This window comes from Eulemur rufifrons, chromosome 17 (genome assembly GCF_041146395.1).
Source record: "Eulemur rufifrons isolate Redbay chromosome 17, OSU_ERuf_1, whole genome shotgun sequence".
Taxonomy (NCBI): domain Eukaryota; kingdom Metazoa; phylum Chordata; class Mammalia; order Primates; family Lemuridae; genus Eulemur; species Eulemur rufifrons.
The window spans coordinates 21,034,220-21,060,286 of record NC_090999.1 but is presented as its reverse complement, the minus strand read 5'-3'; the positions used below and the strand labels follow the sequence as shown (position 1 = coordinate 21,060,286).

The 26,067-nt window shown below is 36.4% G+C and overlaps 1 protein-coding gene across 1 annotated transcript; it reads right to left on the bottom strand.

Moving 5' to 3' along the window:
* Positions 1-6,679: 6,679 nt before the first annotated feature.
* C17H5orf22 (chromosome 17 C5orf22 homolog) lies at positions 6,680-25,924 on the bottom strand. The gene is made up of 9 exons (XM_069492348.1): positions 25,787-25,924; positions 24,415-24,560; positions 20,732-20,881; positions 18,426-18,849; positions 15,563-15,625; positions 15,165-15,286; positions 12,246-12,312; positions 10,084-10,223; positions 6,680-7,377 (listed from the first exon to the last, which is right to left on the bottom strand). The coding sequence occupies exons 1-9, from the start codon at positions 25,865-25,867 to the stop codon at positions 7,245-7,247; spliced, it is 1,326 nt and encodes a 441-aa protein (XP_069348449.1). The 5' UTR covers positions 25,868-25,924; the 3' UTR covers positions 6,680-7,244.
* Between the last annotated feature and the right edge of the window lie 143 nt (positions 25,925-26,067).

Here is a 26,067-nt window from a genome sequence, read left to right as displayed (position 1 = left end):
GTCCTAGATTATTCAGGTTAATGTGAGAAAAGACTTGGCAAGCAATTTACTTGTGCAAATTGAACATGAGATGTCCTTTCATTCAAACATTATTTATTAGATGCCTGCTATGGGCTGCTGTCAGTTTTCAAGGAACTGGGAACAAAAAAGTTCTTACCCTTGTGACACATAATTCTAATGACTTCTATTCATTTTTAGTTCATCTTTCTGGATTAAAAATTTCATCATCAGAAATCAACTTAAAATGTTTTCAAGGACAATTTAAGTGACTGACCAACAGTATTCAAGAACACTTAGATGCAAATAAGATGGGATGATTTTAAAAGTTTTTTTATTACAAGAAAATTGTATCATTGTCTTCAGCAATATATTAATGTCACATAACTGAAAAGTGCTCCTTTGATAAATATGGTCATCTAGTGCCACCTTGTGTCTAACTGCTCAATCATGTTACTTAACAATGATCAAAGACTTCCTAGTTTCCTGCTGCTGCTGTATAATAAGTTACCACAAACGTGGTGGCTTAATGCAATACAAATTTGTTAATTTACAATCTTGGGGTGATATGTTCAAAGTGAATCTCCTAGTACTAAAATCAAGGTGTCAGCAGGGCTGTCCCTTCCCAAGGCCCTAGAGGAGAAGCCCTCTTTGCCTTTCCCACCATCTAGAGGCTGGTGGCTCCCATCTTCCCACCAGCAATGGCGAGTTGAGTCTTTCTTGTGCAGAATCGCTTGGACTCTGACTCTCCTCTTTCACTTATGAGGACCCTTGTGATTATGTTGGGTTCACCTGGAGAATCCAGGATGCTCTCCCCATCTCAGACTCAGGGGATTTCTTAATTCCATCTATACACTTAATTTTCCCTTGCCATGTGACATAATGTCACAGTTTTGGAGATTAGGATGAGGACATCTTTGGGGGAAAGGACATTATTTTGCCCACTATAGTCTATGATAATGTTTTTTTTCTGGGGGCAAATGTGCTACTTTTTATGTTTCAATCAAATGGTAAAGACATTAAATCAACTGTTTCTCTGCCCTGTTTGTAACTTGGACTCCATGAACAGGAAAAGAAATACCTCTTTGCCAATGTCTGTAAAATAAACAGAGAGTTTAGAAATCCCCAAAGTGAATTTCCATGTGTGCTTTACTAATCTTAGCTAGGAAAACCCAAACTAAATATAAAATATTAAATTAATCTTAAAATTATTTCAAGTTAACAAAGGTAGGTGTGAGCCCAAATATTGCTTGATAGTAAACAAACAAACAAACAAACAAACAAAAAAAAAAATATATATATATATATATATATATATTAGGTCATTAAATATGAAATGTCCGATTTCAAATCAAAAGTGTAGTTGATTATGTTTCAAACACAAAGCAGTACAATAAATCAAAGTATGCGCCTAAACTATTGACACAGTTTTGCCATCTTAACAGTAGCTTGTTTATGCCAGCAGCAAAGATGCCTGGAGAGCGAGTAGCGATGAAATCTCAAAAGGTGTTTCCCACAGTTTGTTGAGAATTGAATATTTTTCCTTGCAGGAAGTGGTCCAAAGCCTGGAAGAAGTGGTAGTCAGTTGGTGCAAGGTCTGATGAATATGGTGAGTGACAGAGAGTTTCCAAGTCCAGCTTTTGTAGTTTGAGCAACGTTGTTTGTGTAACATGTGGTTGAATGTTGTCTTGCAAGAGGATTGGCCTGTCTCTATTGATGAATCTTGGCTGCTTAATTGCAAGCATCCTCATCATTTCATCAGATTGGTTGCAGTAGACATCCGCTATAATCGATTGACCAGGTTTCCCGAAGCTGTAGTAGATAATACCAGCGCTGGACCACCAAACAGACACCATTACCTCTTTTTGATGAATTTTCAGTTTTGGACTGTGTTTCAGCACTTCATCTTTACCCAACCATTGTGCCAAACACTTGCGATTGTCAAAAAGAATCCATTTTTCATCACACGTAACAATATGGTGTAGAAATGATTCCCCTTTATGTCATGACAGCAAAGAAAGGCAAGCTTCCAGACGATTTCTCTTCTGGCGCTTGTTTAATTCACGCGGAACCCATTTATCCAGCTTTTTTACCTTGCTGATTTGTTTCAAATGGTCCAATGTTGTTGGAATCGTAACGTCAAACCTTGCTGCTAATTCACGCTTAGGTTGAGAGGGATTCGCTTCCACTACAGCTTTCTGCTTATCATTATCCACCTTGGTCTCAGGTTGCCCACGTGGCTCATTTTCAAGATTAAAATCACTAGAACAGAACTAGATTCTATACTTACCATAGTATTTATCGAGGGTTTAATATATCACTTATTACTATGCTAGTATTTCTTACTGAGCTATACTTTCAAAAAATTCTCGTTATAAAATTGCATAGGCTTTGAGCGGCCTGCTTCGACACTTTCTCCCATACACTGGGGTTTTTTTTTTTTTTGTGTGTATAAGTTTGCAGAAGATAAGGTTTTTATGGAAAGTTGTTTAGTAGCAGAAATGCCTGTTATCAGAGGTTTCATTATCACTTTTTCAGTCTCTTAACACATTTCAAGAGGCCATTAGCTTCAATTTCATCTAAATTTTCAAGAGAGTGCAATTTTGAATTTGTATGTAATGATGTTACTGGAAATTTCATTCTTAGCCAAGTACCCATATACTGTTTGTTATCCACAAAATATAAGCACTTGCTGTATTTCTTTTCAAAGAGCTCTGTAAATGGCTTGTTTATAATATCTTGCCACTGTGAAGGCATCTTCCAGGAATAATTAGTAAATCTGTATAAATTTCTTTACCTCCTTTTTACCAATTTCATGTCGTAAGGCATCCAAAATTGTTGAAACTTAGTAATTGCAGAATTTCACACGAAGATGCTACTGCCTGTCAGTGGGTGATGGCCAGACTTTGTCCCCCAGGTGCAGAAGAGGACAGCTTAAGGAGCTTCTCAGTGCTGGTGATGATGATGCTAGTACAGTGCTTCTAAACCTTAATGTGCATACAAATTACCCAAGGATCTTGTTGGAATGCAGACTTTGGTCCAGTTTCCCAGGCTGGAGTGCAGTGGCGTGATGATAGCTCACTGGAAACTCAACTTCTGGGCTCAAGCGATCCTCCTACCCTGGCCTCCCAAGTAGCTGGGACTATAGGCACATCCCACCACACCTAGCTAATGTTTCTTATTTTTGTAGAGATAGGGTTCTTGTTATGTCACTCAGGCTGAACTCGATCTCCTGGCCTCAAACTGAGTTCACTGCTCACTGCACAAGAGGAAGCCAATACACAGAGACAGCAGAGGTTGCAGCAGAGAAAAGTTTCATATCACAGGACAGTGAGTGAGGAGACGGGAGAAATTTCTCAAATCCACCTCCCCGAGAATTTTTGGGCCAGGGTTTGTAAAGATAGTTTGGCAAACAAAAGGCGAGAGAATGGAGTCTGCTGATTGGCTGGGGATGAACTCGTAGGGTTGGGAAGCAGAAATTGTCTTCTTGTGCTGAATGGGGTGTGGTGGCCTCTAAACAGTGCTGAGCTGATGACTGATCGATAGGCTTCAGAGATCCTCTTGCTGTCAAACTGCATTTAGAAGTTAGAGACATCATAGGGATGCTGTAGTTGGAGGTTGGCTGACTATTTAAGGAAGACCCTAAAGTGAAATTATACAGCCTTAGCCTCTTTAATGGGGCTCTTGTTTCTATATTACAGGAACCAAACTCATGAGAAACTAATGTATAGAATGTCAACTTCCTAATTTGCAATGTTAAGATATACCCTTCTAGTGAGTGACTAGATGTTTACTGGTTAGAGAACTCTTTTCTAAGAATCAATGTTCATGGGAGCCTCCTTAGTCATCATAACTTCATTTGTTGAACTCAAATGAGAATAAAGGGAAAGGATGGTGCTGATGTCTGGAATCCTAGGAGTATAGCTAGAACTACAAAAGCACAGAGCAGTCCAGGACCAGCTAGTTGAGAAACGAGCACTATAACCAAAATGCTATAACTGAAGATGACAGTCATACAGCACAGAACAATAATGAGTATTTATAAAGCTCACCCTCTCACTTATATGTGGAATCTAAAAAAAAAAGACTGAATATACAGAGATAGAAATAAAAAGTGTTTACCACAGATGGAGGATGGGGGGTGGGGAGAATATGGGAGATACAACAGTCAAAGGATACAAAGTGACAGATACAGGATGAACAAGCCTAGAGATCTAATATAGAACAGGAGGACTACAGTTAATAATATTGTATTATATTTGGGATTTTTACTAAAAGTAGATTTTAGGTGCTCTTGCCATACACCCAAAAAAAGGGTATCTGTGAGAAGATGGATATATTGATTTACTTGAATATAATAACCTTTCACTACATATATGATATCAAATATCATGTTGTAAACCTTAAATATATACAATAAAAAATGATCCTCTCATCAAAGTATCAGTATACTTTGAGAAGGCAAGACTGTATCTCAACTGTTTCTCAAAGATGTACAACAAGAACTGCTTAAGTTTGATGAAAGTGCTTTCTCTTGAGATGTATGGTAAATGACAGAATCCTGTAGTAAGAAGTATATCATTGACTAAAAACTACTGTCAGTACAATGGATCTATTGCCAGCAATCCAGGGCCACTGCTGCTAAAACAAAGCAATGATTAGGACAGATTATCACATAATGAGTGAAGAACACTGAGTAAGAGATCCTTGAGAACCTAAAATACATAAAGACAGATGTCTATAGAAAATATTTCTAAGAGATATAAAATTTTCAGTCAAAACGGTGTGTATTGGCTGGGCGCAGTGGCTCATGTGTGTAATCCTAATAGGAGGCCAAGGTAGGAGGATCACTTGAGGCCAGGAGTTTGAGACCAGCCTGGGCAACATATCAAGGCCCCACCTCTACAAAAATTAAAAAATTAGCTGGGTGTGGTGGTGTGTGCCTGTAGCTCCAGCTACTTGGGAGGCCAAGGCAGGAGAATGGCTTGAGCCCAGGATTTTGAGGTTGCAGTGAGCTATGATGATGCCACTACATTCTAGCCTTGGCAACACAGCAAGATCCTGTCTCAAAAAAAAAAAAAAAAAAAAAACCCAAAACAAAAACGTATGTATTATGATATGCAGGACTTAAAAGAATTATTTTCCCCTAGATACTAGGAAATATAAGTATCAAGTATCAAAGCTAAGGTCTAAGCTTACATTTAAGTCACATTTCCAAAAAGCTGTTCAAATCCCATGCTTTGATGACATCTGCACATAATCCAAAACGCTGCACTATGGTATTCCCTGAGAATACAAATTAAGGATATCTTGATAAACTAAATATTTTCCTATTTGGAACGAAGAGACATAATTTCCTAAGTTGGTTCTATGCAATGAGTAGGGACTCAATTTTATTCTTCAAAGAGTTGATCACAGAGCATGAGAACTAAGCAATCTAAGTGTTCTTATAAAAGAAACTGATGCTGTTTTATTTAATCTGAATTAAAACAATGATGAATAACATCAGCATCCATGGGAATCCTACTAAATGACTAGTAAATCAGATTCATGAAATCAAAGACATAAATAACACACTGAGATGACATACAATTAAATAGTGCTATAGTTTGATTTAAAATCTTCAAAACCTCAAAACACACTTTTTAACTTCTTTTAGCACACAAAATAATTTATTCATAAAAGTAATGTCTATTTATAGAACTCTAACAGAAAAATTTCAAACTTTAAAAATAAAAATAAATACCACAATTTTACATTTCTGATTTTACAGAGAGTATATAGACCTTTTTGGCACGTACTGTTCTATCAAAATGGAAAGCTGAGTCAGTTTGCTTTGCTTTTCACAACACAAATATGCATTCACACTATCAGACTTGGGAAACCAACTCAGTGACAAGAAAAATTCATTGGAAAATAGAATCACTGGAAAAATGGGGTCTGGTGCCATCTACTGAGAGGCAACGGTAATGCGTCCTTGAATATTAGCCACAAAATTAGGTAACACTGTAATTATAGCTACATGCAACTCCACAGCTACACATGTGGACACGGCCTGGAAGATACATGCAGAAATGAAAACAACTGCTGTGTTAAGATGAGGAATGATGGGTATTTTCTGTTTTTTTTTTTTTTTTTCTTTAAATGCCGTCTTACCTTTTCAAGGAAAAGAAATCAAGTGGATAGATAAAAATGATTACTAAATAAAAGGGATACTGAAAAGCTAAAGACTAGCAAATGAGAAAGCAAAAAGTTCCATGATTGCAAGCAACTCAGGAAGGGTATCTTACTCATGAGGAGGCGGGTGGAAGATAGTTATGTCTTTGGGTATTCATGGCATGTCAGAATTAAAGATTTAACATTTTTCCCCACTATTTACATAAAAAGTGGGTTTACCTGAAAAAATTATCAAGCCAGATTACCAATAAAGAAGCACTTGGAGACTGTGATCATAATTCATGCCCACAGTAACCACCTGGAGGCACAAAACACCCTGAAGGGTTTTTGTGATTGGCCAAAAAAAAAAAAAAAGTTAATTTTTATTGGGTCAAGTTGACTCAACCAGATCTCAACACCAGCAATCCTGGAGAGCACTGGTAAGAACCGGGTCACAATCCCAATAGCCTTGAGAAGGTAGACTTCCTGCAATATTTTCATGGACTGGCAAGTTTGGTGGTTTTTTTTTTTTTTTTTTGGTAGTAGCTTTTGAGAATGTTACTTTCCCATAATGCCAGGGTGCCCTGAGTCCTAAGAGCATGCCTAAGACATTTTTTCTTTATAACCTTCTCACAATCCATAATTTATTTTCCATCTGTCTCCCCCAAGAGGGCAGGGACCTTTTCTATTCCGTTTGTTACCTTACACCCAGCACTTAATAATGTCTGGCACATGTAAGTGCTTAATAAATATCTGTTGGTTGAATGAATAAATGAATGTACAAATGACTCTCATACAGTCCAATTGATCTAGGGGGAAAAGAGGCAAAAAATACCCTAATGAAAATAAAGGCAATGATAGAAAGGAAGAAAGGTAAGCAATAATTCCATAAATCGGGGGTATAAGACTTGATGCCCAGAAAATTACCATCATTCAACAACTGATGATAGGTGCCTGGAGATTCAAAATACCTGAAAGATTTCAGTTGAAAGTTAATATGAAAACAGTGTTCTCTGGAAGACTCATTTACAAATAAATTAGTGAAAACCCTGTTACTATGCCAAGATGTAATAGGAGACTAGTGTTTTGTTTCAAGGTGGGGAAGACTCTGCTGAATACACCTGGTGAATGTCCAGAGCCCCATAGAGGGAGCGTAGCACATTGAAGACCTTTTCTTGAATGGTGTCAACTTGTTCAGAAGGACAGTAATCATCCAGACTTGATCTGGAACCAAGAAGAGAAAGAGAAAGAAAAATACACATAAATAGGCTAAAATCATACTGTGAGGAAAAGCCTGCATGTGTAGATTTCAATGTAAGATATAAACAGAAATGAAGGGATACTGAATTTTAGAACAACAGTTGAAAGCTACTAAATGTTTACTCTGTTAGGCACTTTACATGAATTATTTGCTTTAATTTTCTCAGCAACTCTATAAAATAGGTACAGTTACTATCCTTTTAGACCACTGTTACCCTGAAAGGGAGATGTCACTTGGGGATACAGGAATTTATTATCTTAGTGATTGGGCATCTTTCTTATTCTTTTATTATGTGTATGCTAGGGCTAGAAATGACAAGGTTTTCCAACTGATAAAAGGGTTCTACTTCTAAAAATAATCTGTAACTACAAAAGTATAAAGGATCCATGGCTTGGTCTAAAATGAAATGTGGGGATGTGCTGGTGTTGGGATTAGTTTCCCATGCAGTATGAAGGAGAAAAGAGCAAGTGAGCTGTGGCAGAAATCTGTATTTTGGGAGTCTTTCCAGAAATCATCAAGGACTACTTGAGTTGCACTGGGCAGTTACAATGTTATTGTCAACTGCAGCTGGATTAAGATGTGAACTAATTTGATCAGTGTCTCCTAGTCTAGACAGGGGTAAGGAAAGCCATTTAGAGGATGGATTGAGAGGAATGGCATACAAATATTTATAGAAGGAATTGGAGTTGGTTACCTAATCAACTTTTTAGCACAAATATTTTAAACCTAAAGAAATAATCAGTAAGCTCTCTGATAAACTCACTCCATTCTCCAGTGACCAGGTTATTTTTGAGGCTTGATGTAAAAATTTTAAGATACAATAAATGATACAGAACAACTTTAAACTATTAAATAACAACACATACACATGGATAAAGTCTTATATGTAAAAGCTTAATTTATAAGCCCTAATAAACAAGGGGTAATTTAATGCTTTCAGAAAGATTTCTGACTTTTGTTTTTTGAGACAGAGTCTTGCTCTGTCACCAAGGTAGAGCACAGTGGTGTCATCATAGCTCACTGCAACCTCAAACTCCTGGGCTCAAGTGATCCTTTTGCCTCAGCCTCCTGAGCAGCTGGGAGTACAGGTATGCACCACGATGCTTGGCTAACTTTTCTACTTTAGTAGAGTTGGGGTCTCACTCTTGCTTAGGCTGGTCTTGAACTCCTCACCTCAAACCTCCTGACTCAGCCTCCCAATGACATTTAGGGGACTGGGACAAGAGGGCTGGGCTACTAAAATGCTTGCAACATGCAGGGTAGTCCTGCAATATGAATAATTATCTTGTGTCTTACATACTTTCCAAAGTTCACCGAGTACTCACATAAGTGAAAAAGTGGTTTTTAATTTTTGAGTCTAGAACTTAACACTCCTATATATAAACAAAGTATTTTTGAAAAAGCATTAAATATGAACTATAATTTCCAGGAATGTAGTTCACTACTCTGTGAATTGGGGAAAGACTGAACTTAAAGCTCAAACCTTCACTAAAAGGTAGTTCAATGATCAGAAAAATGTCATTACGGCTGTGCTGTTCATGCATGGTATCTGGCCAATACAACACATGGGTATCTACCTGCATTTGTAACTGCTACATCTAGTGACTCCTAAAGATGCAAGTCTAGTGTGGCATTTTAATACATATTATTATCAATTACTTTCATTTCTCCTTAATGTTATAATGATTTTCTGTGTATATACATATATTTAAATTAAGTGTATAGGTAGGTTATTTCTATATGTTATGCATATTATCTATATATAAATTATACATGTAGGTAAGTTATATTATCTATGAATTTTGTTTTAAAATGAAAAAAGATGTTAAATATGTCACAAAATATTATATAAATATAATTAGTCTGAGTATTTAAAGTATTTATTTTATAACCTCATATTTCCATACAAAACCAGCCCAAAGATTAACATAGGAAAGTGTTATTCAACTGCTGTAACTTATTTAGCAATTATGTTCAAATTTAAAACATAGCAGCAGTTAAATATCCATTTGTAGCACACAGAAATAAGAATTCTTGTGTTCATCTGAATATCACCAAGTTCAAAGACAAAATAACAATAACTGTACATTGCCTATCATCACTAATAGGAAAGAGAAAATACAACATCTGAATTTTGAGTTGAGTGGGCAAAAAATTGGTTAAGTACTGTTGTATTAGTATTCATTAGATTCACCTACAGAGGTTGTGTTAGTTTCTTGCTGTTGCTATAAAAAATTATCACAAATTTAGTGGCTTAAAGCAACACTACTTTATTATCTTAAAGTTTTTAGGTCAGAAGTTCTAAAGTAAAGGTTCTGGCGAGGCTGCATTCCTTCGGGAGGTGCCAGACAAGAATCTGTTCCCTGGCCTTTTCTAGCTTCTAGAGGCTGCCTGCAGTCCTTAGTATGTAGCCACATCCTCCATCTTCAAAGCCAGCAATGTAGATTCTTTCAAGCTCTCTCTCTCTGATTCGGATCCTCCTTTTTCCCTCTTATAAGGACCCTGGTGATTACACTGGGGCCACCTGGATAATCCAGGATAGTCTCATCTCAAAATCCTTAAGTACCCTGCGAAGTCCCTTCTGCCATATAAGGCAATACATTCATAGGTACTAGAGATTAGGAATGTGGACATCTTTGGTGGACCATTATTCAGCCTACCACACTTACCTTGCAATTGTCACAACAGTAGGTTTCGGTAAACTTTTCAGTAAATAATACACAGACTGAATAAGATACTCTATTTCTTGTTCTGTACTGATATGATGAGGAAGTTCTGAATAATCACAGGTTAGACCAGCCTGGTGAACCTGAAAATAAGACAATTAAGAATTACAGTGCAATATTTTATTGTTTTTAAAAGATTCTTTAATCATTAATGGCCTTGCTGACAAATCTTTTTAAAAATTTTTTATTGATACATAATAAATGTATGTATTTGCGGGGTACATGTGATAATTTAATACATTCACATAATGTATAAAGATCAAATCAGGGTAATTGAGATATTCATCACTTTAAATATGACAAATCTTTTAATATTTTTATACACTGGGATTATTTTTTTCCTTAATAGTTTCCATGTCATAGAAGTCATCTGCTCCCTGAGGTGTTGGTAGAACTGGTCTGTATACCTGTCTGGGCCCAATGACTTTTCTAGAAATAATTCTTTAACTACTTTTTAAATTTCTTTTATGATTATTGGTTCACTTAGTTTCTCTGTCTTTACTTGACTCAATTTTGATAATTCACATTTTCTAGCAAATTATCCATTTCACCTAGATTCTAAAAAGTTGATATAAACTGTACATTAATATTCTCATCCCAATTTTTCTTTTAACATATTATTTTACTTACTTTTAAAATACATCACTACATTTAAAGCTTTGAGAGGATACCAGAGAAAGTCTTCCTCCTATCTCATTTAATCAGCTGCTTTCTTAAGTATCCTTTATATATAACCACAAACTACTGGCATCTATAAATGTGTTTTAAATTTAAAGGAATGGTGTTCCAGTCTTAACACTAAACTAAATATGTCTGAAAGCTACAAGTGGCTCACAAGCTACCATTCTGCAAACTTTACCATTCTTTTAGAAAACTGGAACTTAAATATGTCATAGTTTTGCCTAGTACATATGTGCAAACTATGAAAAAGACAGTAATCTACTATTTTATTGGAGGCTTTGGATACATATCAAAGATTTAACTGGCAATGATCAGACAATGTGGTAAAATGACGAATGCTGCATGTCCATTCTTGCTAAAATCATCAAACCACTTAGTGTTCTATCACTGCAGCGATAGGCACATAATTGATATATAATCTATGACTGAGCCCCTAACATCCCTTCTCCCAAAAAACACCATACAACCCTCCCCAACAACAGAAAAAATCTAGAGCAATGGAATGATTAAAGCAGACCTGCCTGCAGACACATTCAATGACATCATAGGAGCTTAAAGTATTTTAAACGTAAGTGTCTTCTCATCATTTCAAATAATTGCCATTTTTAAAAAGGGCGGGTCTTGGATTAGCTCAGGTCCAACCAAAATATTCTTTTGCTGGTATTTTTTATTCTTATAAATCCAACATTAAATCAATACTAAAACTTTAGTTCAAAGTGGTGTAATTGTATTCCATAGCAAAATAAAACATGAAGAAACAACATATTGATGTAAGAGAAACACCAGACTAACAGGCAGAAGACTTGGAGGTCTCAGCTCTCAAATAAAATCTGAAAAAACTCATTTGAACTTTTTAAGCTCTAGCTTTCTCACCTCAAGTACTGGGTCAAATGAGAAAACATAAGCTTTAAAAGCTGTAAAATGATATAAAAATAAAAAGAAACTATGACTAAAGTACCTTTGGCCACAGCATTCGGATCACTCAAGGTTGCTAATAACCAACAAACAGCTAACATATTTAAGATGTGCTAGCCACAGCTCTCTCTGTTGGTTTTTAGAATCAGAAAAGTTTTCAAATAGAGAAGAAAAGAAAGAAGGAAGAAGGGAATATAAATATCAATTGATAAAAAATGGACAACTTTAGACACTGTGTATTTTCTTTCTGGTGAAGACAAAAAAAAAAAAAAATACACAGTACTTTTGCTCCATACATAAAATTGAGAAAAGAATGTTTTACCTGGAAAACTTTTACAATATTCTGGCTTCTGAAAAGTATGTATTTTTTCACTTATTTCTTTTCTTAATAATTTATTCGGACTTCACAGAAACACAAACATGAAACACTTTAACAAAAAGCAAAATTTCCTACCCAGAAAATGATCTTTATTAAGGGAAAATTTTATACTTTAATATAAAATATTTACCATTTCATAGTCTGGCACTTCCATTCGTTTTTTCAAACTCTGTACAAGTGGAACCAGTGATTCCATTCTGGAAAAAAGCCACCACATTCAATTACACATCACAACCACGTCAACTAAAATGACAGTAGCAAATGATACATTACTTTTAACATTTGCCATTAATAACATGCTTCATATGATGCGTGGTAAATGAAAGATAAAGATGTTCAAATATCATCTTAAAATATTAAATCAATGTTCCCTACTGTTTTCTTACATAAAAGATTACAGATTGTGTAAAAGATTGGAAAGCACTCAAGAAAATGAGATTTCTTCTTTAAAAATGGGAAGTCCTGCTGTGATTTCAAAAATTATTTTGGGGAGGTAGGAGGGAGATGAGGGGGAAAGAAGAATATAAATGTGTTTATTATCACTGAACTGTACACTTAAAAATGGTAGATAGTAAATTAGATATGTATATTTTACCTCAATAAAAATTTAAAAAATTATTTTGATTAGCAAGAAAACTAAGCATCTTTAGCATACTAAAACAAAAAGAGACTGTTTTCTGAAAGTTTAAAAAATGAATTAAGGACTCATTTATTGGTATGTACAATTATAACCAGAAAAGTTCTACCGTATACCACCTGATATAGTAACAATGGTGCTTTTTTTTTTTTTTTTTTTTTTGAGACAGGGTTTTGCTCTGTCGCTTAGGCTGGAGTAGGCAAGTGCTGTCATCATAGTTCATTGCAACCTCAAACTCCTGGGCTCAGGTGAGTAGCTGGGACTACACGTATGTGCCACCATGGCTAGCTAATTTTTAAATTTTTTATAGAGATGGGGTCTCACCATTGCCCAGGCTGGTCTCAAACTCTTGGCCTCAAGTGATCCTTCCACCTCAACCTCCTAAAGTGCTAGGATTAGAGGCGTGAGCCAGTGCGCTTTTAAGTTATTTAACTTAGGGTGGAACTCTTTGGAAGCTCTGATTAATTGACTAACGTTTCTTGTTTTTTAATGTCTCCTCTACCAATATCCACTAATTTGCTGGAAGGGAAGAAAGAAAGAAAATGGGAGACACAGAGGCCTGCCTGTCCACTCATCCTGTTACTTTTTTCTTTTAATTAATAATACGATCTGGGCTCCTGGACCCTAACCACCACACTTCCTTAAGCACAGTGCAGACTGCTTCACGCTGAGGGTCTGGCTCTTTAGGGGCCTGGTTATTTGGGGAGAAAATATTAATATTTTCTTTCCATCTCACTGACTCTTCCTTTGTGCTTTTATTTCTCCCCTCAATTCCAACCACAGCCTAAGCTTGCTGCTGTTGCAGTCTTGTGGTATCTTTCAGTCTGTGATGGAACTCCCTGCAGGTAAGGAAGCGCTAACGGGACACGCTCAATAGGCACGGTGAGTTTCAGTGGAAAGTGACGCTGTTTATGAGCTAGATTCAGGATTCTAAGGGTCTCAGGCCTAATTTTTTTGTTGTTTTTTAAATTTTAAACTTGGCTTGAGATTTCATGAAATAACAAAATAATAGGTACTTTACAGTATTTCCAGGAAGACTCGTGTCCTATGAATTATTTCTCTACGTCCCTCTTCTGTCATAATTTCAAAAAAGAGGGAATCACTTTTAGAACTAGCTCCCTATACTGAAGAGAAAAAGCATTAACTGATTTTAAAGCGCCTGATCAATATTTACTGATATGATTAACACTATTATGAATTATTCTTCCATATCACTGCTTTTCTTACCGACAATTAAAGCTTTATGATATTTACATTTCAGGGGTGTTTCTGAATATTTTAAATAAAAATTTCAGTAAGTATTTTGAATAGGTAATAATACATGCACATAGCAAAAGAAAGCATTTCTCATTTATATACTTCATCTTTTAGCCATGTGATTCCTCTCCACAGAGGCAACCACTGTTCTAGTTTCTTTTGTATTCTAGAGATGTGATGAATTATTTTCAATAACCATAATATGACAACTCTTAGAGGCTGATCATGTTCTGGCCTAAAGTACTATGATTCTAACTTCCCATTTTATGTTGCTGTCTTCTGACAGATTTCTTATATTTATGCCGTAGAGAATAATCTCACAGTTTGTAGTAGATCAGTTTTAAAATAAGCTAGTTCTGCTCTTCTTATGCTCATGGGGACAAAAAGTTTTGTGATGGTTTTATTTTAGTTTTCTGGCTTTTTGAGTTTACATGATTTAAAGACTTAGAGAAAACTAAAATATTAATATTTACATCAATATTCTTTCATGACAGTTTCAATACCAAAGGTTTTCACTTCAAAAGGACTTTTCTTTCCATACTTTCAGAGTAATGTTGACAATGAGAGGATTGGTCAAATAACTGACCTGATGAAGAATTAGCTTTCTAATCTTGCTCCCTTATGTTATGGGCAGACCAAAAATAAATTCTTCCACTTACAGTTGGGCTTTCCTTAAAAGGAGGCAACTTTTCGTACTGTAATTTACTTGTCAAGTAATTTACTTTTCTGTTGATAGGTTATTTTTTTTCCCTTTTTCAACTTAGAACAGAGAATGCCTGTCTATGTACTCATCTTTAATCCGCTGTAAGACCTAGTACAATATCTTATGTTTACAGGCAGCTATCACACAATGACTAAAAGCATGCCCACTAACTCTGTGACTGTGGGCAACTTAACCTTTGTGCCTTGGTTTCCTCATCTATAAAATGGACATAATAATAATAAAACCATAAGATTGTTATAAGAAATAAATGCGATAATGCAAGAAAAAAATCTTAGATATAGGGCACAGAAAACACTCAATAAATGCTATCATAGTAAATATGTGTTGAAATTTAATAGTAATTTTTAAAAAGCAATTTATCTAGCAAATTCAGGAATATATCTAGGAGCAAAAATTAGTAGTGTTGGAGAAAAAATGTTTGGGGATCTCACCCAGGGTTTGAAGCCCATCTTTGTACAGTTTCTTCATCATCACCATCACACAAATCAGCAAAAGTAGCTTCTAAATCCTCTAATTGATGAACTCGAGTATCAACAATATCTACCAAATCTTCCTTTAAATACATTGAAAAGCTGAAATTACACAGTTATTCTTTCAAAAAACAAGCAAAATCCCATTACAATGAAAGTCTTTGTTCAATTACTTAAAACATGATTTTCAGGTACTAACCACAGGCTTCACCAATAAACACACACACACACACACACACACACACAGAGAATTTGAACAGTCCTCTGAGATTACTTTCATAAGATATTCAAGATATTACAAGATATTATTAGCTTTGTGATAACTGGATAAAATTCAAAAGAAACAAAATGGAGGATACCTCTGTTAGGTTGGTGCCAGGCTTTTTAAACTGATACAGCTCTTGTAAGATTTTATATTCCTCCTGGAAAATAAAACAAAAAGTCCATATATCAGAAAAAAATTATTTTTTTTCAATGATATGCTTTAAGTGTAAGATGGCCTTGCCTATGTAAAAGGAGAACATCTTAGACAATTATTTAAAGGTCTGCCTGGGAAATTCAGGCAAAATGTATATTTTTGATTGTCATTGCAAATAGCATTTCTTCACAGTAACTCTATCCAGCTGGGCATGGCCTTAAGGTACAAAAATTAGCTATGGAAGAAGACTAGGTGGTTACTGGGTCATGAGATGAAGATATTTCTAATAATATTCCGCTATATAAGTGGATATATCCTAGGATCTAAACAGATTTTAGCTGCTTATGAGAAATATATATATCTTTAATAATGACAAACACAGACACACACACACACACACACACACACACAAACCCTCCACATTCACTTTCCAGCCATTTCTCTAGCAAAAGAGAACTCTGGAGCACAAAAGCAATATGGGAGGCAGATTGGCAAAACATAGACACAGAACCTCGGTCAGGAGGCTCCATGTAACAGAAGAAACATGCCTATTATAGACAGACTTTGCAGGAGAATGTCTCCCTTTGGTTAGCACAGCTAGATAGATCCATTATACACATCTGTCTCCGATAATCCTATTTAAGGGTATTGTCAGGAACAGGTTATACCCAAGAGCTAAAATTCACTAAGCACACTGTTGTGGCATCATTATTATGATGAGTGCTTTATTCATCATAACAATCCTATGAGTTGGGTATGATTATTATTCTGATTTTATATGTGAAGAAAGTACAGGTCAGAAAGGTTATATAACTTTCCCAAGATCATATAAGCTAACAAGCGGGAGAAGTAACAAACAGAACTTAACTATAACTTCTGAACATGCTCTTAAAAAAAAAAAGCAAACAACTCTTTCATTATGATATTAAAAAATAGCTATCAAATTATAAAGGACAAATATGCTCTTTTCAAAAAGTCCATGGTACCAAAGGGTATAAAGGATACAAAAATCTCTACTTTCCCAGGCTTCTGGATAGCACTCAAAAAGGAATAAATGCCATTGTGTTCCTTATGTAACCTTTTAGAAATTTTCATTACAAATATTTAGGTGAATATATTTGTAGAATAAATTCCTAAAATCAGGTCCTTTAGTTTCCAGGGATGGCCATTCTTCAAGTTAAAAAAAATATTTTTAAGGTTCTTTAATAATTCCGAGAGCTGGTCGTTATAGAGGTCACTGGCCCCAAATATGATAGCAGAAGAGAAATGGAAAATTTTCCCCTTTATCTGCAAGTTGGGAAGACACTCTAGGTCCCCTCTTCTTGCTCCAGATTACACTAAACCCCAAATCTTCCCTCTTTTGACTCAGTACCTATTAGAAGTCTTTAATAATTTAGATAAATCACAACAGCTTCTGATATGTATACAGAATAAGGACTGTAAAGTGCTACGTCATTGCCATCATCATTATTAATTAAATACTATACTTAGGTAGAAAAGGACAGTTAATTTGAATCCCTAAAATGAACAAACCTCCCAAATGTTAAAGTAAGCGGTTACATGTGCCCATAAAATCCATCTAGGAATGCTCGCTTGGATCATGAAGTTATCAAATAAGGTTTGCTAAATGTGTATTTCTATCTCAGTTTTATGCATATTATTATCTAGTGACTTTTACTTAAGATCTGATGAAGTACCTACCTTAAGGATCACAGGCCCAAATCATTAACTACATACAGTGACATATGTAATCAGGTACCTCACTGCTTAAGGAAAAATCTATCACAAGTTTTATATATATTAATAGACTATCTCAGAAAGATACATGAGAAACTGACCACAGTATTTGTTTCTGAAGCAGGAACTGAGGGAATGGAGATGGGTAAGAGAGTGATATTCTTCAATGAAGAGTTGTCCCTCAGTATCCATGGGGGAATGGTTCCAGGACCTCCTCCAGATATCAAAATTGGTGGATGCTCAGTCCCTGATATAAAATGGTGTAGTATTTGCATATAACCTACGTAACCTCTCATACACTTTAAGTCAGGGGTCCCCAAACCTATGGTGAGTTGTATAATTATTTCATTATATATTACAATGTAATAATAGTAGAAATAAAGAGCACAATAAATGTAATGCACTTGAATCAACCCGAAACCATCCCTGCAACCCCCCACCCCCACCCCAGTACCACCTCATCCGTGGAAAAATTGTCTTCCATGAAAACAGTCCCTGGTGCCAACAAGGTTGGGGACTGCTGCTTTAAGTCATCTCTGTATTACTTATAGTACCTAATACAATGTAAATGCTATAGTTTACAAATAGTTGGTGTAGTGTAGTAAGGAATAATGACCAAAAAAAAAAAAGTCTGTACATATTCATCACAGATGCCATTTGTTTTTCTCCTGAATATTTTCTATTAATATCTGAGGTTGGTCGAATCCATGGATGGGAAACCCACAGAAACAGAGGGCCAACTTCATATACTGTCTTGTACTGTATGATTTTATTTTTTTCAAAAACCCATGTTATTACCCCAATTAATAAATGTAAAATAATGAATACTATCTAGAGTAGGGATTGGCAGCCCACAGCCTATGACCTGTATTTGCAGGTTCTCAAGAATGGTATATACAATTTTAAAAGGTTTATAAAACAATAACAAAGAATATAGAACAGAGAATGTGGCTCCTAAAGCCTAAAATAATTACTATCTCGTTGTCTGCAGAAAGTTTGCTGATTCCTAATCTAGAGAAATGTGACACAATTCTCAAGATCTATGTTATTAAAAATACTGTATTTACCTGGGTAAACATTTCTTTAAAGGGATTCTTGACTGAAAAAAAATCCAAGTCAATATCTAAAACAAATGCATCCCCTTTCTTCAAAATTTCCAGAATTTCTCCGGTGCTGACTGTAGACTGGCATTCCTGACTTTCAGAAGAACATGATGGTTCTAGGCAAGTTTGGTCACTTCTCTGTGTCACCGTGTCCTTTTCCAGTCCTTCTGAATCAGAGTTACAGTTATTAGAAGCAGTGTTTTCTGAATTTTCCAGTGCTAGCTTTGGCTTCTTAGCAGAAGACACTGGGTCATTTTCTTCTTGATTGTTACAGAGTTTGTAAGGCTTTACCATAATTACATCCAATTGTAAAGGTTTTTGGTTCTCCAGCTGGTCTTCAGGTACATAAAGACCATCACTTAGGAAGTAATACTCTGTACTTGTAACCCTGGATCAGAGGAAAAAACTATTTTAAAGAACAGACAAATTAGCTGATTTTTCACTATGGCACGGCAGAAAGATAAGAAAGGACATATTTGACAAAAACTGGCATATCTGACTTTATGCTTTGGTAAGTACTTTGAACAGTGAAGCCAAAATTCTTCTGGAAGCATGCCCTATTCCAACTAAAATAATGGCTAATATTTATTTCTCACTTGTCCTCCCTCAGCATATATAACTGTAAATTAAAGAAGATATTTTCCAAAAAAGATTAATGATATAATAAAAACAACATCCAAACTTATTAAAAGTTGTACTATCCCAAGAAAGAAAGGCTATACTCTCCAACCTAAATTTATGTTCTTTTTAATAATGAAAGTTTTGCTTTGTTCCTACTGTACAAATACACATATATATCTCAGACTGCATAGCTATATGTATGTTTCTTTCAAAAAGTTTTACTTGCAGGATTAACCAAAATCATTGGATAATCAAAATCTTCCAAATATTGTTATCAAATGTGGAGTCTCAAATGTCTGTGTCAGATTGCTCAAAATTATTTGATTTTCCAGGTTAATAAGGCCTATACACTGACATACTCAATAAAAACCCAACCACTCTTTCATATATACCAGTAGTATGTACAATACTTACATGTTGAGTCCTATTTATTTCTTTTGAATTATATCCTAAATAAATACAATTTTCCTGTAGTACTACAACAAGGTTGTTTATGCAAATGATAACACATACAACAAAAGTCAATTGTATCATTAAGGATAAATCAGAAATAAAAAGTATCACTTTCAATGAGAAAGACTGTATCTCATTTTCAATGTATTACTATGTATCCCATTATCCTTCCAGTTCTAGAAAGCTATGGTTACACTGCTTAAAATATTCATCCTATCACAAGAGAATTTAAAGGCAAGAACATATTGGTATTTCTTTTCTTTTTTTTTTTTTTTTGAGACACAGTCTCACTCTGTTGCCCTGGCTAGAGTGCTGTGGCATCAGCCTAGCTCACAGCAACCTCAAACTCCTGTGCTCAAGCAATCCTTCTGCCTCAGCCTCCCAAGTAGCTGGGACTACAAGCATGTGCCACCATGCCTGGCTAATTTTTTCTGTATATATTTTTAGTTGTCCAGTTAATTTCTTTCTATTTTTAGTAGAGATGGGGGTCTCGCTCTTGTTCAGGCTGGTTTCGAACTCCTGAACTCAAATGATCCAGCTGCCTCGGCCTCCCAGAGTGCTAGGATTACAGGCGTGAGCCACCGCGCTCGGCCCATATTGGTATTTCTAGAGGTAATATAGCATCACAAGATAAATGGAACACTGGTTATATAGCTTATTCCCCCTAAATTGTTGCATATGTAACTCAAGTCAAAGGATGCCATAATTTAATCTACATTAATTATCTAAAACTAATTATATTAATAAAATTAAAACCTCAAGTCTACTAATTCAACCACTGGATTTAAAAAACCAAAGTAGGATAATTTTGCTCTTACACTGCTGTTAAATTAAACAGATGATAGTTGCATTGGAAGAAAACAGTAAAATGTACTATCAAATATATTAATATTACAGAAATCTATAAAGTACTGCAATAATTTAATGATGTTAGTCATCAATGGAGCCTAAATTCCAGAGGATGAAAATCATATTATCTAAAATCCAATTTCTCCAGCAACAAAATATAAATGATACATGAATGATGTGAAGAGACTTGAAAATCTGTTCCTGGTGTTTTGAGAATTTTTTTTGTAGGAGCTGAGGCTTAATCTGACCCTATTTGTGGGTAGAGATACTTATGAAGTTATTACAGGGATCAAAAGTAAGATAGAAACATTCAATCCTTTTTATATTCATAAATATGAGCCAATTACCTGATTGTTGTGGTAGAAGTGTCTTTGCCTACTAAAAAGTGGTGTTTGCCCTCTCTGATTTGCTGAGCCCACGTGGGATGAAGCCATATTACATGAGAAAAATGGCCAGCGTAAACTGCTGGCATAATCCAATTTTCAATACTTAATTCTCTGGAAAAGAAATAGAGAGAAAACATTAAAACTCTTGGTATTTTTCTTCCAAATGTAATTTCATCCCACACTATTTTAAGACAGCAGATCTCAAAGTGTGGTGGTTCCTTGAGTTGTTCCTGAGACTTTTATAGGGAGACCATTATATCAAAACTATTTCATAAAAATACTGAGGTATTATTTCCCCTTTTCATTTATTTTTTTTTGAGACAGAGTCTCGTTCTGTTGCCCGGGCTAGAGTGCCGTGTCGTAAGCCTAGCTCACAGCAACCTCAAACTCTTGGGCTCAAAAGCAATCCTCCTGTCTCGGCCTCCCGAGTAGCTGGGACTACAGGCATGTGCCACCATGCCTGGCTAATTTTTTCTATATATATTTTTAGTTGACCAGATCATTTCTTTCTATTTTTAGTAGAGATGGGGTCTTGCTCTCACTTAGGCTGGTCTCGAACTCCTGACCTTGAGTGATCCTCCTGCCTTGGCCTCCCAGAGTGCTAGGATTACAGGCGTGAGCCACCGTGCCCGGCCCTCTTTTCATTTATTGACATTTACAATAATAATGCAAAAATCAATGGTAGATTGATATCCTAAGATTAAAGAAGGCAGTGGCACCCAATTTTATTAGTAGTCACCGTATTCTTCACTATCAAGCATTAGCAAAAAAAAAAAAAAAAAAAAAATTTTTTTAAGAATATCCTTGATTTTATTAAAACTTGATCCTGAGTATACATTTTAAAATATTCTTTGTGGTGAAACAAAAGATGCAAGAAAGCACTTCTGCTACATACTTTGAAGTATAATAGCTGTCTCAAGGAAAAGCACTTGTGATTAAACTGTGAGCTAAATATTTTTCTTGAAATGAGTGACCAATGGAGACTTGAGACTAAATGTTGGATTCTACATTTCTTTTATTTCTTTATTTATTTTTGAATTTTATTTTTAGAGACAGGGTCTTGCTGTGTCACCCAGGCTGGAGAGCAGTGGCACAATTGTAGCTTACTGCAGTCTCAAACTCCTGGACTCAAGTAATCCCCCTACCTCAGCCTTCCAAGTAGCTGGGACTACAGGCATGTGCCACAATACCTGGTTAATGTTTTAATTTTTTATAGAGACAAGGTCTTGCCATGTGGCCCATGCTGGTCTAGAATTCCTGGCCTAAATCAAACCTCTTGCCTTGGCCTTCCACAGTGCTGGGATTACAGGCATGAGCTATCAGGCCCAGCTGGAGTCTACATTTCAACTAACCTTTAAGAAACTACCACTTGTCAAGTTTTGGTGTAGTATCAAAGAATATTAACAATTATCTGAAATGGTTATGAAAATATTCTTGCCTTTTACATGTCTATGGGAGCCTGTATTTTTATCATATATGAGAATCTAGAGGTCTACCATAAAGGCAAATATTAAAGAGATCTGCAAAAATTTAAACAATGCCTCTCAGTAAATATTTTTGTTTTGGAAAATATATTTATTTTTTATAAAAATATATTACTTATGCTAACACGTAATGGTTTGTAATTGTTATTCATATTTTGAAATCAATATTTAAAAAATTTCTCCCTTTTAATTTAAAATATGGTAAATATCAATAGATATAACCCACATTAAAAAACAGCTCAATAGGCCAGGCGCGCTGGCTCATGCCTATAATCCTAGCACTTTGGGAGGCCGAGATGGGAGGATTGCTTGGGGCCTGGAGTTCAAGACCAGCCTGAACAAGAGCAAGACCCCATCTCTACAAAAAATAGAAAAGTTAGCTGAGCATGGTGACATGTGCTTGTAGTCCCAGCTACTTGGGAGGCTGAGACAGGAGGATCACTTGAGCCCAGGAGTTCCAGGCTACAGGGGGCTATGATGAGGCCACTGCACTCTAGCCCAGGCAACAGAGTGAGACCATGTCTCAAAAAACAAACAAACAAAAAAACACCTCAATAATTTTTAAGGGTACAAAGGAATCCTGAGACTAAAAAGTTTGAGGACTGTTATTCTAAGACAAATTATACAGTCTGTACACCTGCTTCATAATTCTCTTTCAATTTCTAAAATATAAAACCTCTAAATATAGAAGAGAATAAGGACAATGGTACAGTCACTACATTTCTGTAGGAATCAGTGCCCTGAATTAGGGTTTTGGAAAGAGTAAACTAAAAGAAATGTAGTAGGCTAAAATTAATCCAAATGTGTATATACTGTATCTTTTAATATTATCATAGAGGAAAATTACTGCTCTGTAACTTTTTAAAAAATCTTTATTTTTTTATTTTTTTGAGACAGAGTCTTTCTCTGTCACCCTGGCTAGAGTGCAGTGGTTTCATCATAGGTCATTGCAACCTCAAATTCCTGGGCTCAAGCCATCCTCCTGCCTCAGCTTCCCGAGTAGCTGGGACTACAGGTGTGTGCCACCACGTTCAGCTAATTTTTGTATTTTTTATAGACACGGGGTCTCGTTCTTGCTCAGGCTGGTTTTGAACTCCTGACTTCAAGTGATCCTCCAGTCTTGGCCTCCCAGAGTGCTAAGGTAACAGGTGTGAGCCACCAAGTCAGGCCTGTAACTTTTTATATTATACATGTAGGCTACATTCTAACAATTATATACATACATGAAGAGACAGTGACAGAATTTCAGGGAACTTTATTACTGACGAGAAGCTAGTTGAGTCATTACTTACAGATATGTTAGGTATGAGCCTTTCTGAAGGATGGAGTACAAATAACCAATTTCATTTTCATCTCTATGATTCTGTATCACTGAAAGTCAACAGGATTTATGACTTGAAAATAAACAAATTGAGAGGTAGGAAAGACTCAATACTAGAAGGAACAATATACAAATTAAAGATGTGTGGCCTATACAATTATTGAACTGTGTTTAGATTAAGACACATTTTCTTGTTTCTTAGTCTTAGTATCCAGACTTTTAAAGAGGACAGAGGAGAACTGGCTCAGATAACTTCTAGAAGTCTCTTCTACTTTTAAAGTTCTATATTCTAAATCAGAGGTTGGCAAACACTGGCTGAGCTGTTTTTGTAAATAAAATTTTGTATTGTTTTCCCCAGAGATGGAGTCTTGCTTTGTTGCTCAGACTGGAGTGCAGTGGATATTCACAGGCACAAATGTAACACCCTACAGCATCCAACTCCAGACCACAAGCAATCCTACCACCTCAGCCTCCTGAGTAGTTGGGACTACAGGTGCACACCGCCATACTCAGCTTGTAAATACAGCTTTATTGGAACATAGTTACTGCCATTTGTTTACATAGTGCGTATGACTGCTTTCATACTAAAAGGGCAGAGATTAGTTGTATCAGAGACTATAAGGCCGGCAAACCTGAAATATTTACTATCTGGCTCTTTAAGAAAAAGATTGTCAACATTTGTTCTAAATAAAATAAAAAAGGCAAAAAGACAAATAAAAAAAAAAAAAACAACAAATCCCAAGACACTGTTAGCAAAGTCTATTTCCCATAAATGCTTATAATCTACTGCAAATTGTATTTCAAACACACAAAAAGTCATTAACTAAATCATATATTACCCAAAGAGTGTTTCCTTATCAAAAACGGTGTCTGCTGGCATATTCACAGGAATAAGGAGGTCTGGATGTGAGTCAAAATGTAAAAATCTTATATTACTGGCAGGAAGATGCTTTGAGCCTATGGCCCGGTATATAAAAGGCAGAACCTGTAAAAGACACATGCACACGTTCAGAATTGCCACTGAAATCAGGAGCACACACTCAACTGCATTCTGGAAAACAATGCTAAACACAGTTGCACACAATTTGAAGCATATCAAGCTATTAAAAAGTGGGAAAAGATAAAATTTGTTTATTGTAGATTGTTCAGATAATGATTGCAAGCATTATTTTTTCTGCCAAATTTCCAACTTGTACCTCTAGCTGCCTTCCTGACCTCATCTCAAACTCAACCGGTAATGTGGGTAAACAGACCAGGACTGGGGCTCAGCAACAAACTGCTGCGTAACACCTGGTCTAGCTTTAACTGTGCGTTCAAGATACCCTAGCTCTTAAGGTCTTTTCGATGACTTTAGGATGGGGAGGGCTGGCTAGAGATGGTTTGTAAGACTCTCCTCTCACATCCTCTGTGGTTCTAGATTTAATACTGAATTTGGAAAGCACCACCTAACCAACACTTTTTCCTTCTCTCAAGCTCATAGACACTATGTCTAGGACTTGAGAAACCCAATTTTCTTCCTCTCCGCTTAGCTTTCTCCATCGGTTAATCTCTCCTCTTTTATATCCAGATAACCCCAAGGCCTATTACTACTACTTTAAAACAAATTTCTTAGATCCATGGACTTTCTTTGTTGATTTCCAAAAGTCTAGATTAAACCACCAATTTTGCTACTATACTGTAGCACAGCCAGAAACATGGAAACGACTTTTAGTGTCTATGTATGCCAGGGCAGCATGTTAAAAGATTTATGTACACAATATACACACAGTAACACTCCTAACGGCCCTATGAGTTCTATGATTACTGTTACCATTTCATAGAAGAAATGCCACGTTTTTAGCATAAAGTTTTCCTCTAAACAGCAGAGCTGTGATAGAGATGCCAGGAGACATTTGGAAGCTAGAGTTAACTGCAGGTGAAGGGGCTCTGCAGTCAGACTGCTCAGGTTCGAATCCCGACGCCACTAGTTGCGGGATTTGGGTAAACCTTGTTAAATGAATTGCCGGACACATAGTAAGCGTCCCATAAACGTAAGCTCCTAATCTTTCAAGTTGTCTGTTTCGCTGTCTCCCCACAACAACGGAACTCGGGCATTTAACCAATTCTGGTGGTTTTTTTGGCCTCTGACGCTAAGGCTGGGCCGTCCCCTTGGTTCTGGAGCACCAGTGCTCTGGGCGGTTCTGCCCCAGAGCCCAGCAGCCGCCCGCTCACCTCCTGATGATCCTCCACCACCCACACCGGGAGCTCGGGGTAGCGCCGGAGACGAGCGCGCTGTCCCGCGAAGTCACTCATGTTTCCGTGCTGGTCAAGCGCTGCAGCGACTCTGAGGCACCTGGCGAAGACCCGGGAATGCCCGAGCCTCTGCCCAGCTTCTCTTTTCAGGCGGAAACGCACGCTCACCCGGTTGCGCTTCTAGATTGGGGGACGTAGAAGGCGGGGGCGGGCACCGGAGGGGCCGCCGCGGACGATTGGCCTACAGACCCATCGCTCTC

What these genes read in the sequence shown, in the direction of transcription:
- C17H5orf22 (XM_069492348.1), bottom strand. Translation starts at nt 25,867, where the DNA reads ATGAGTGACTTCGCGGGACAGCGCGCTCGTCTCCGGCGCTACCCCGAG. An exon ending in ACTTCTACCACAACAATCAG is followed by an intron (nt 18,850 to 20,731) that starts GTAATTGGCTCA and finishes CCTCTGATCCAG; the next exon opens with GGTTACAAGTACAGAGTATT. An exon ending in TTAAAGAAATGTTTACCCAG is followed by an intron (nt 15,626 to 18,425) that starts GTAAATACAGTA and finishes TTTATTTTCCAG; the next exon opens with GAGGAATATAAAATCTTACA.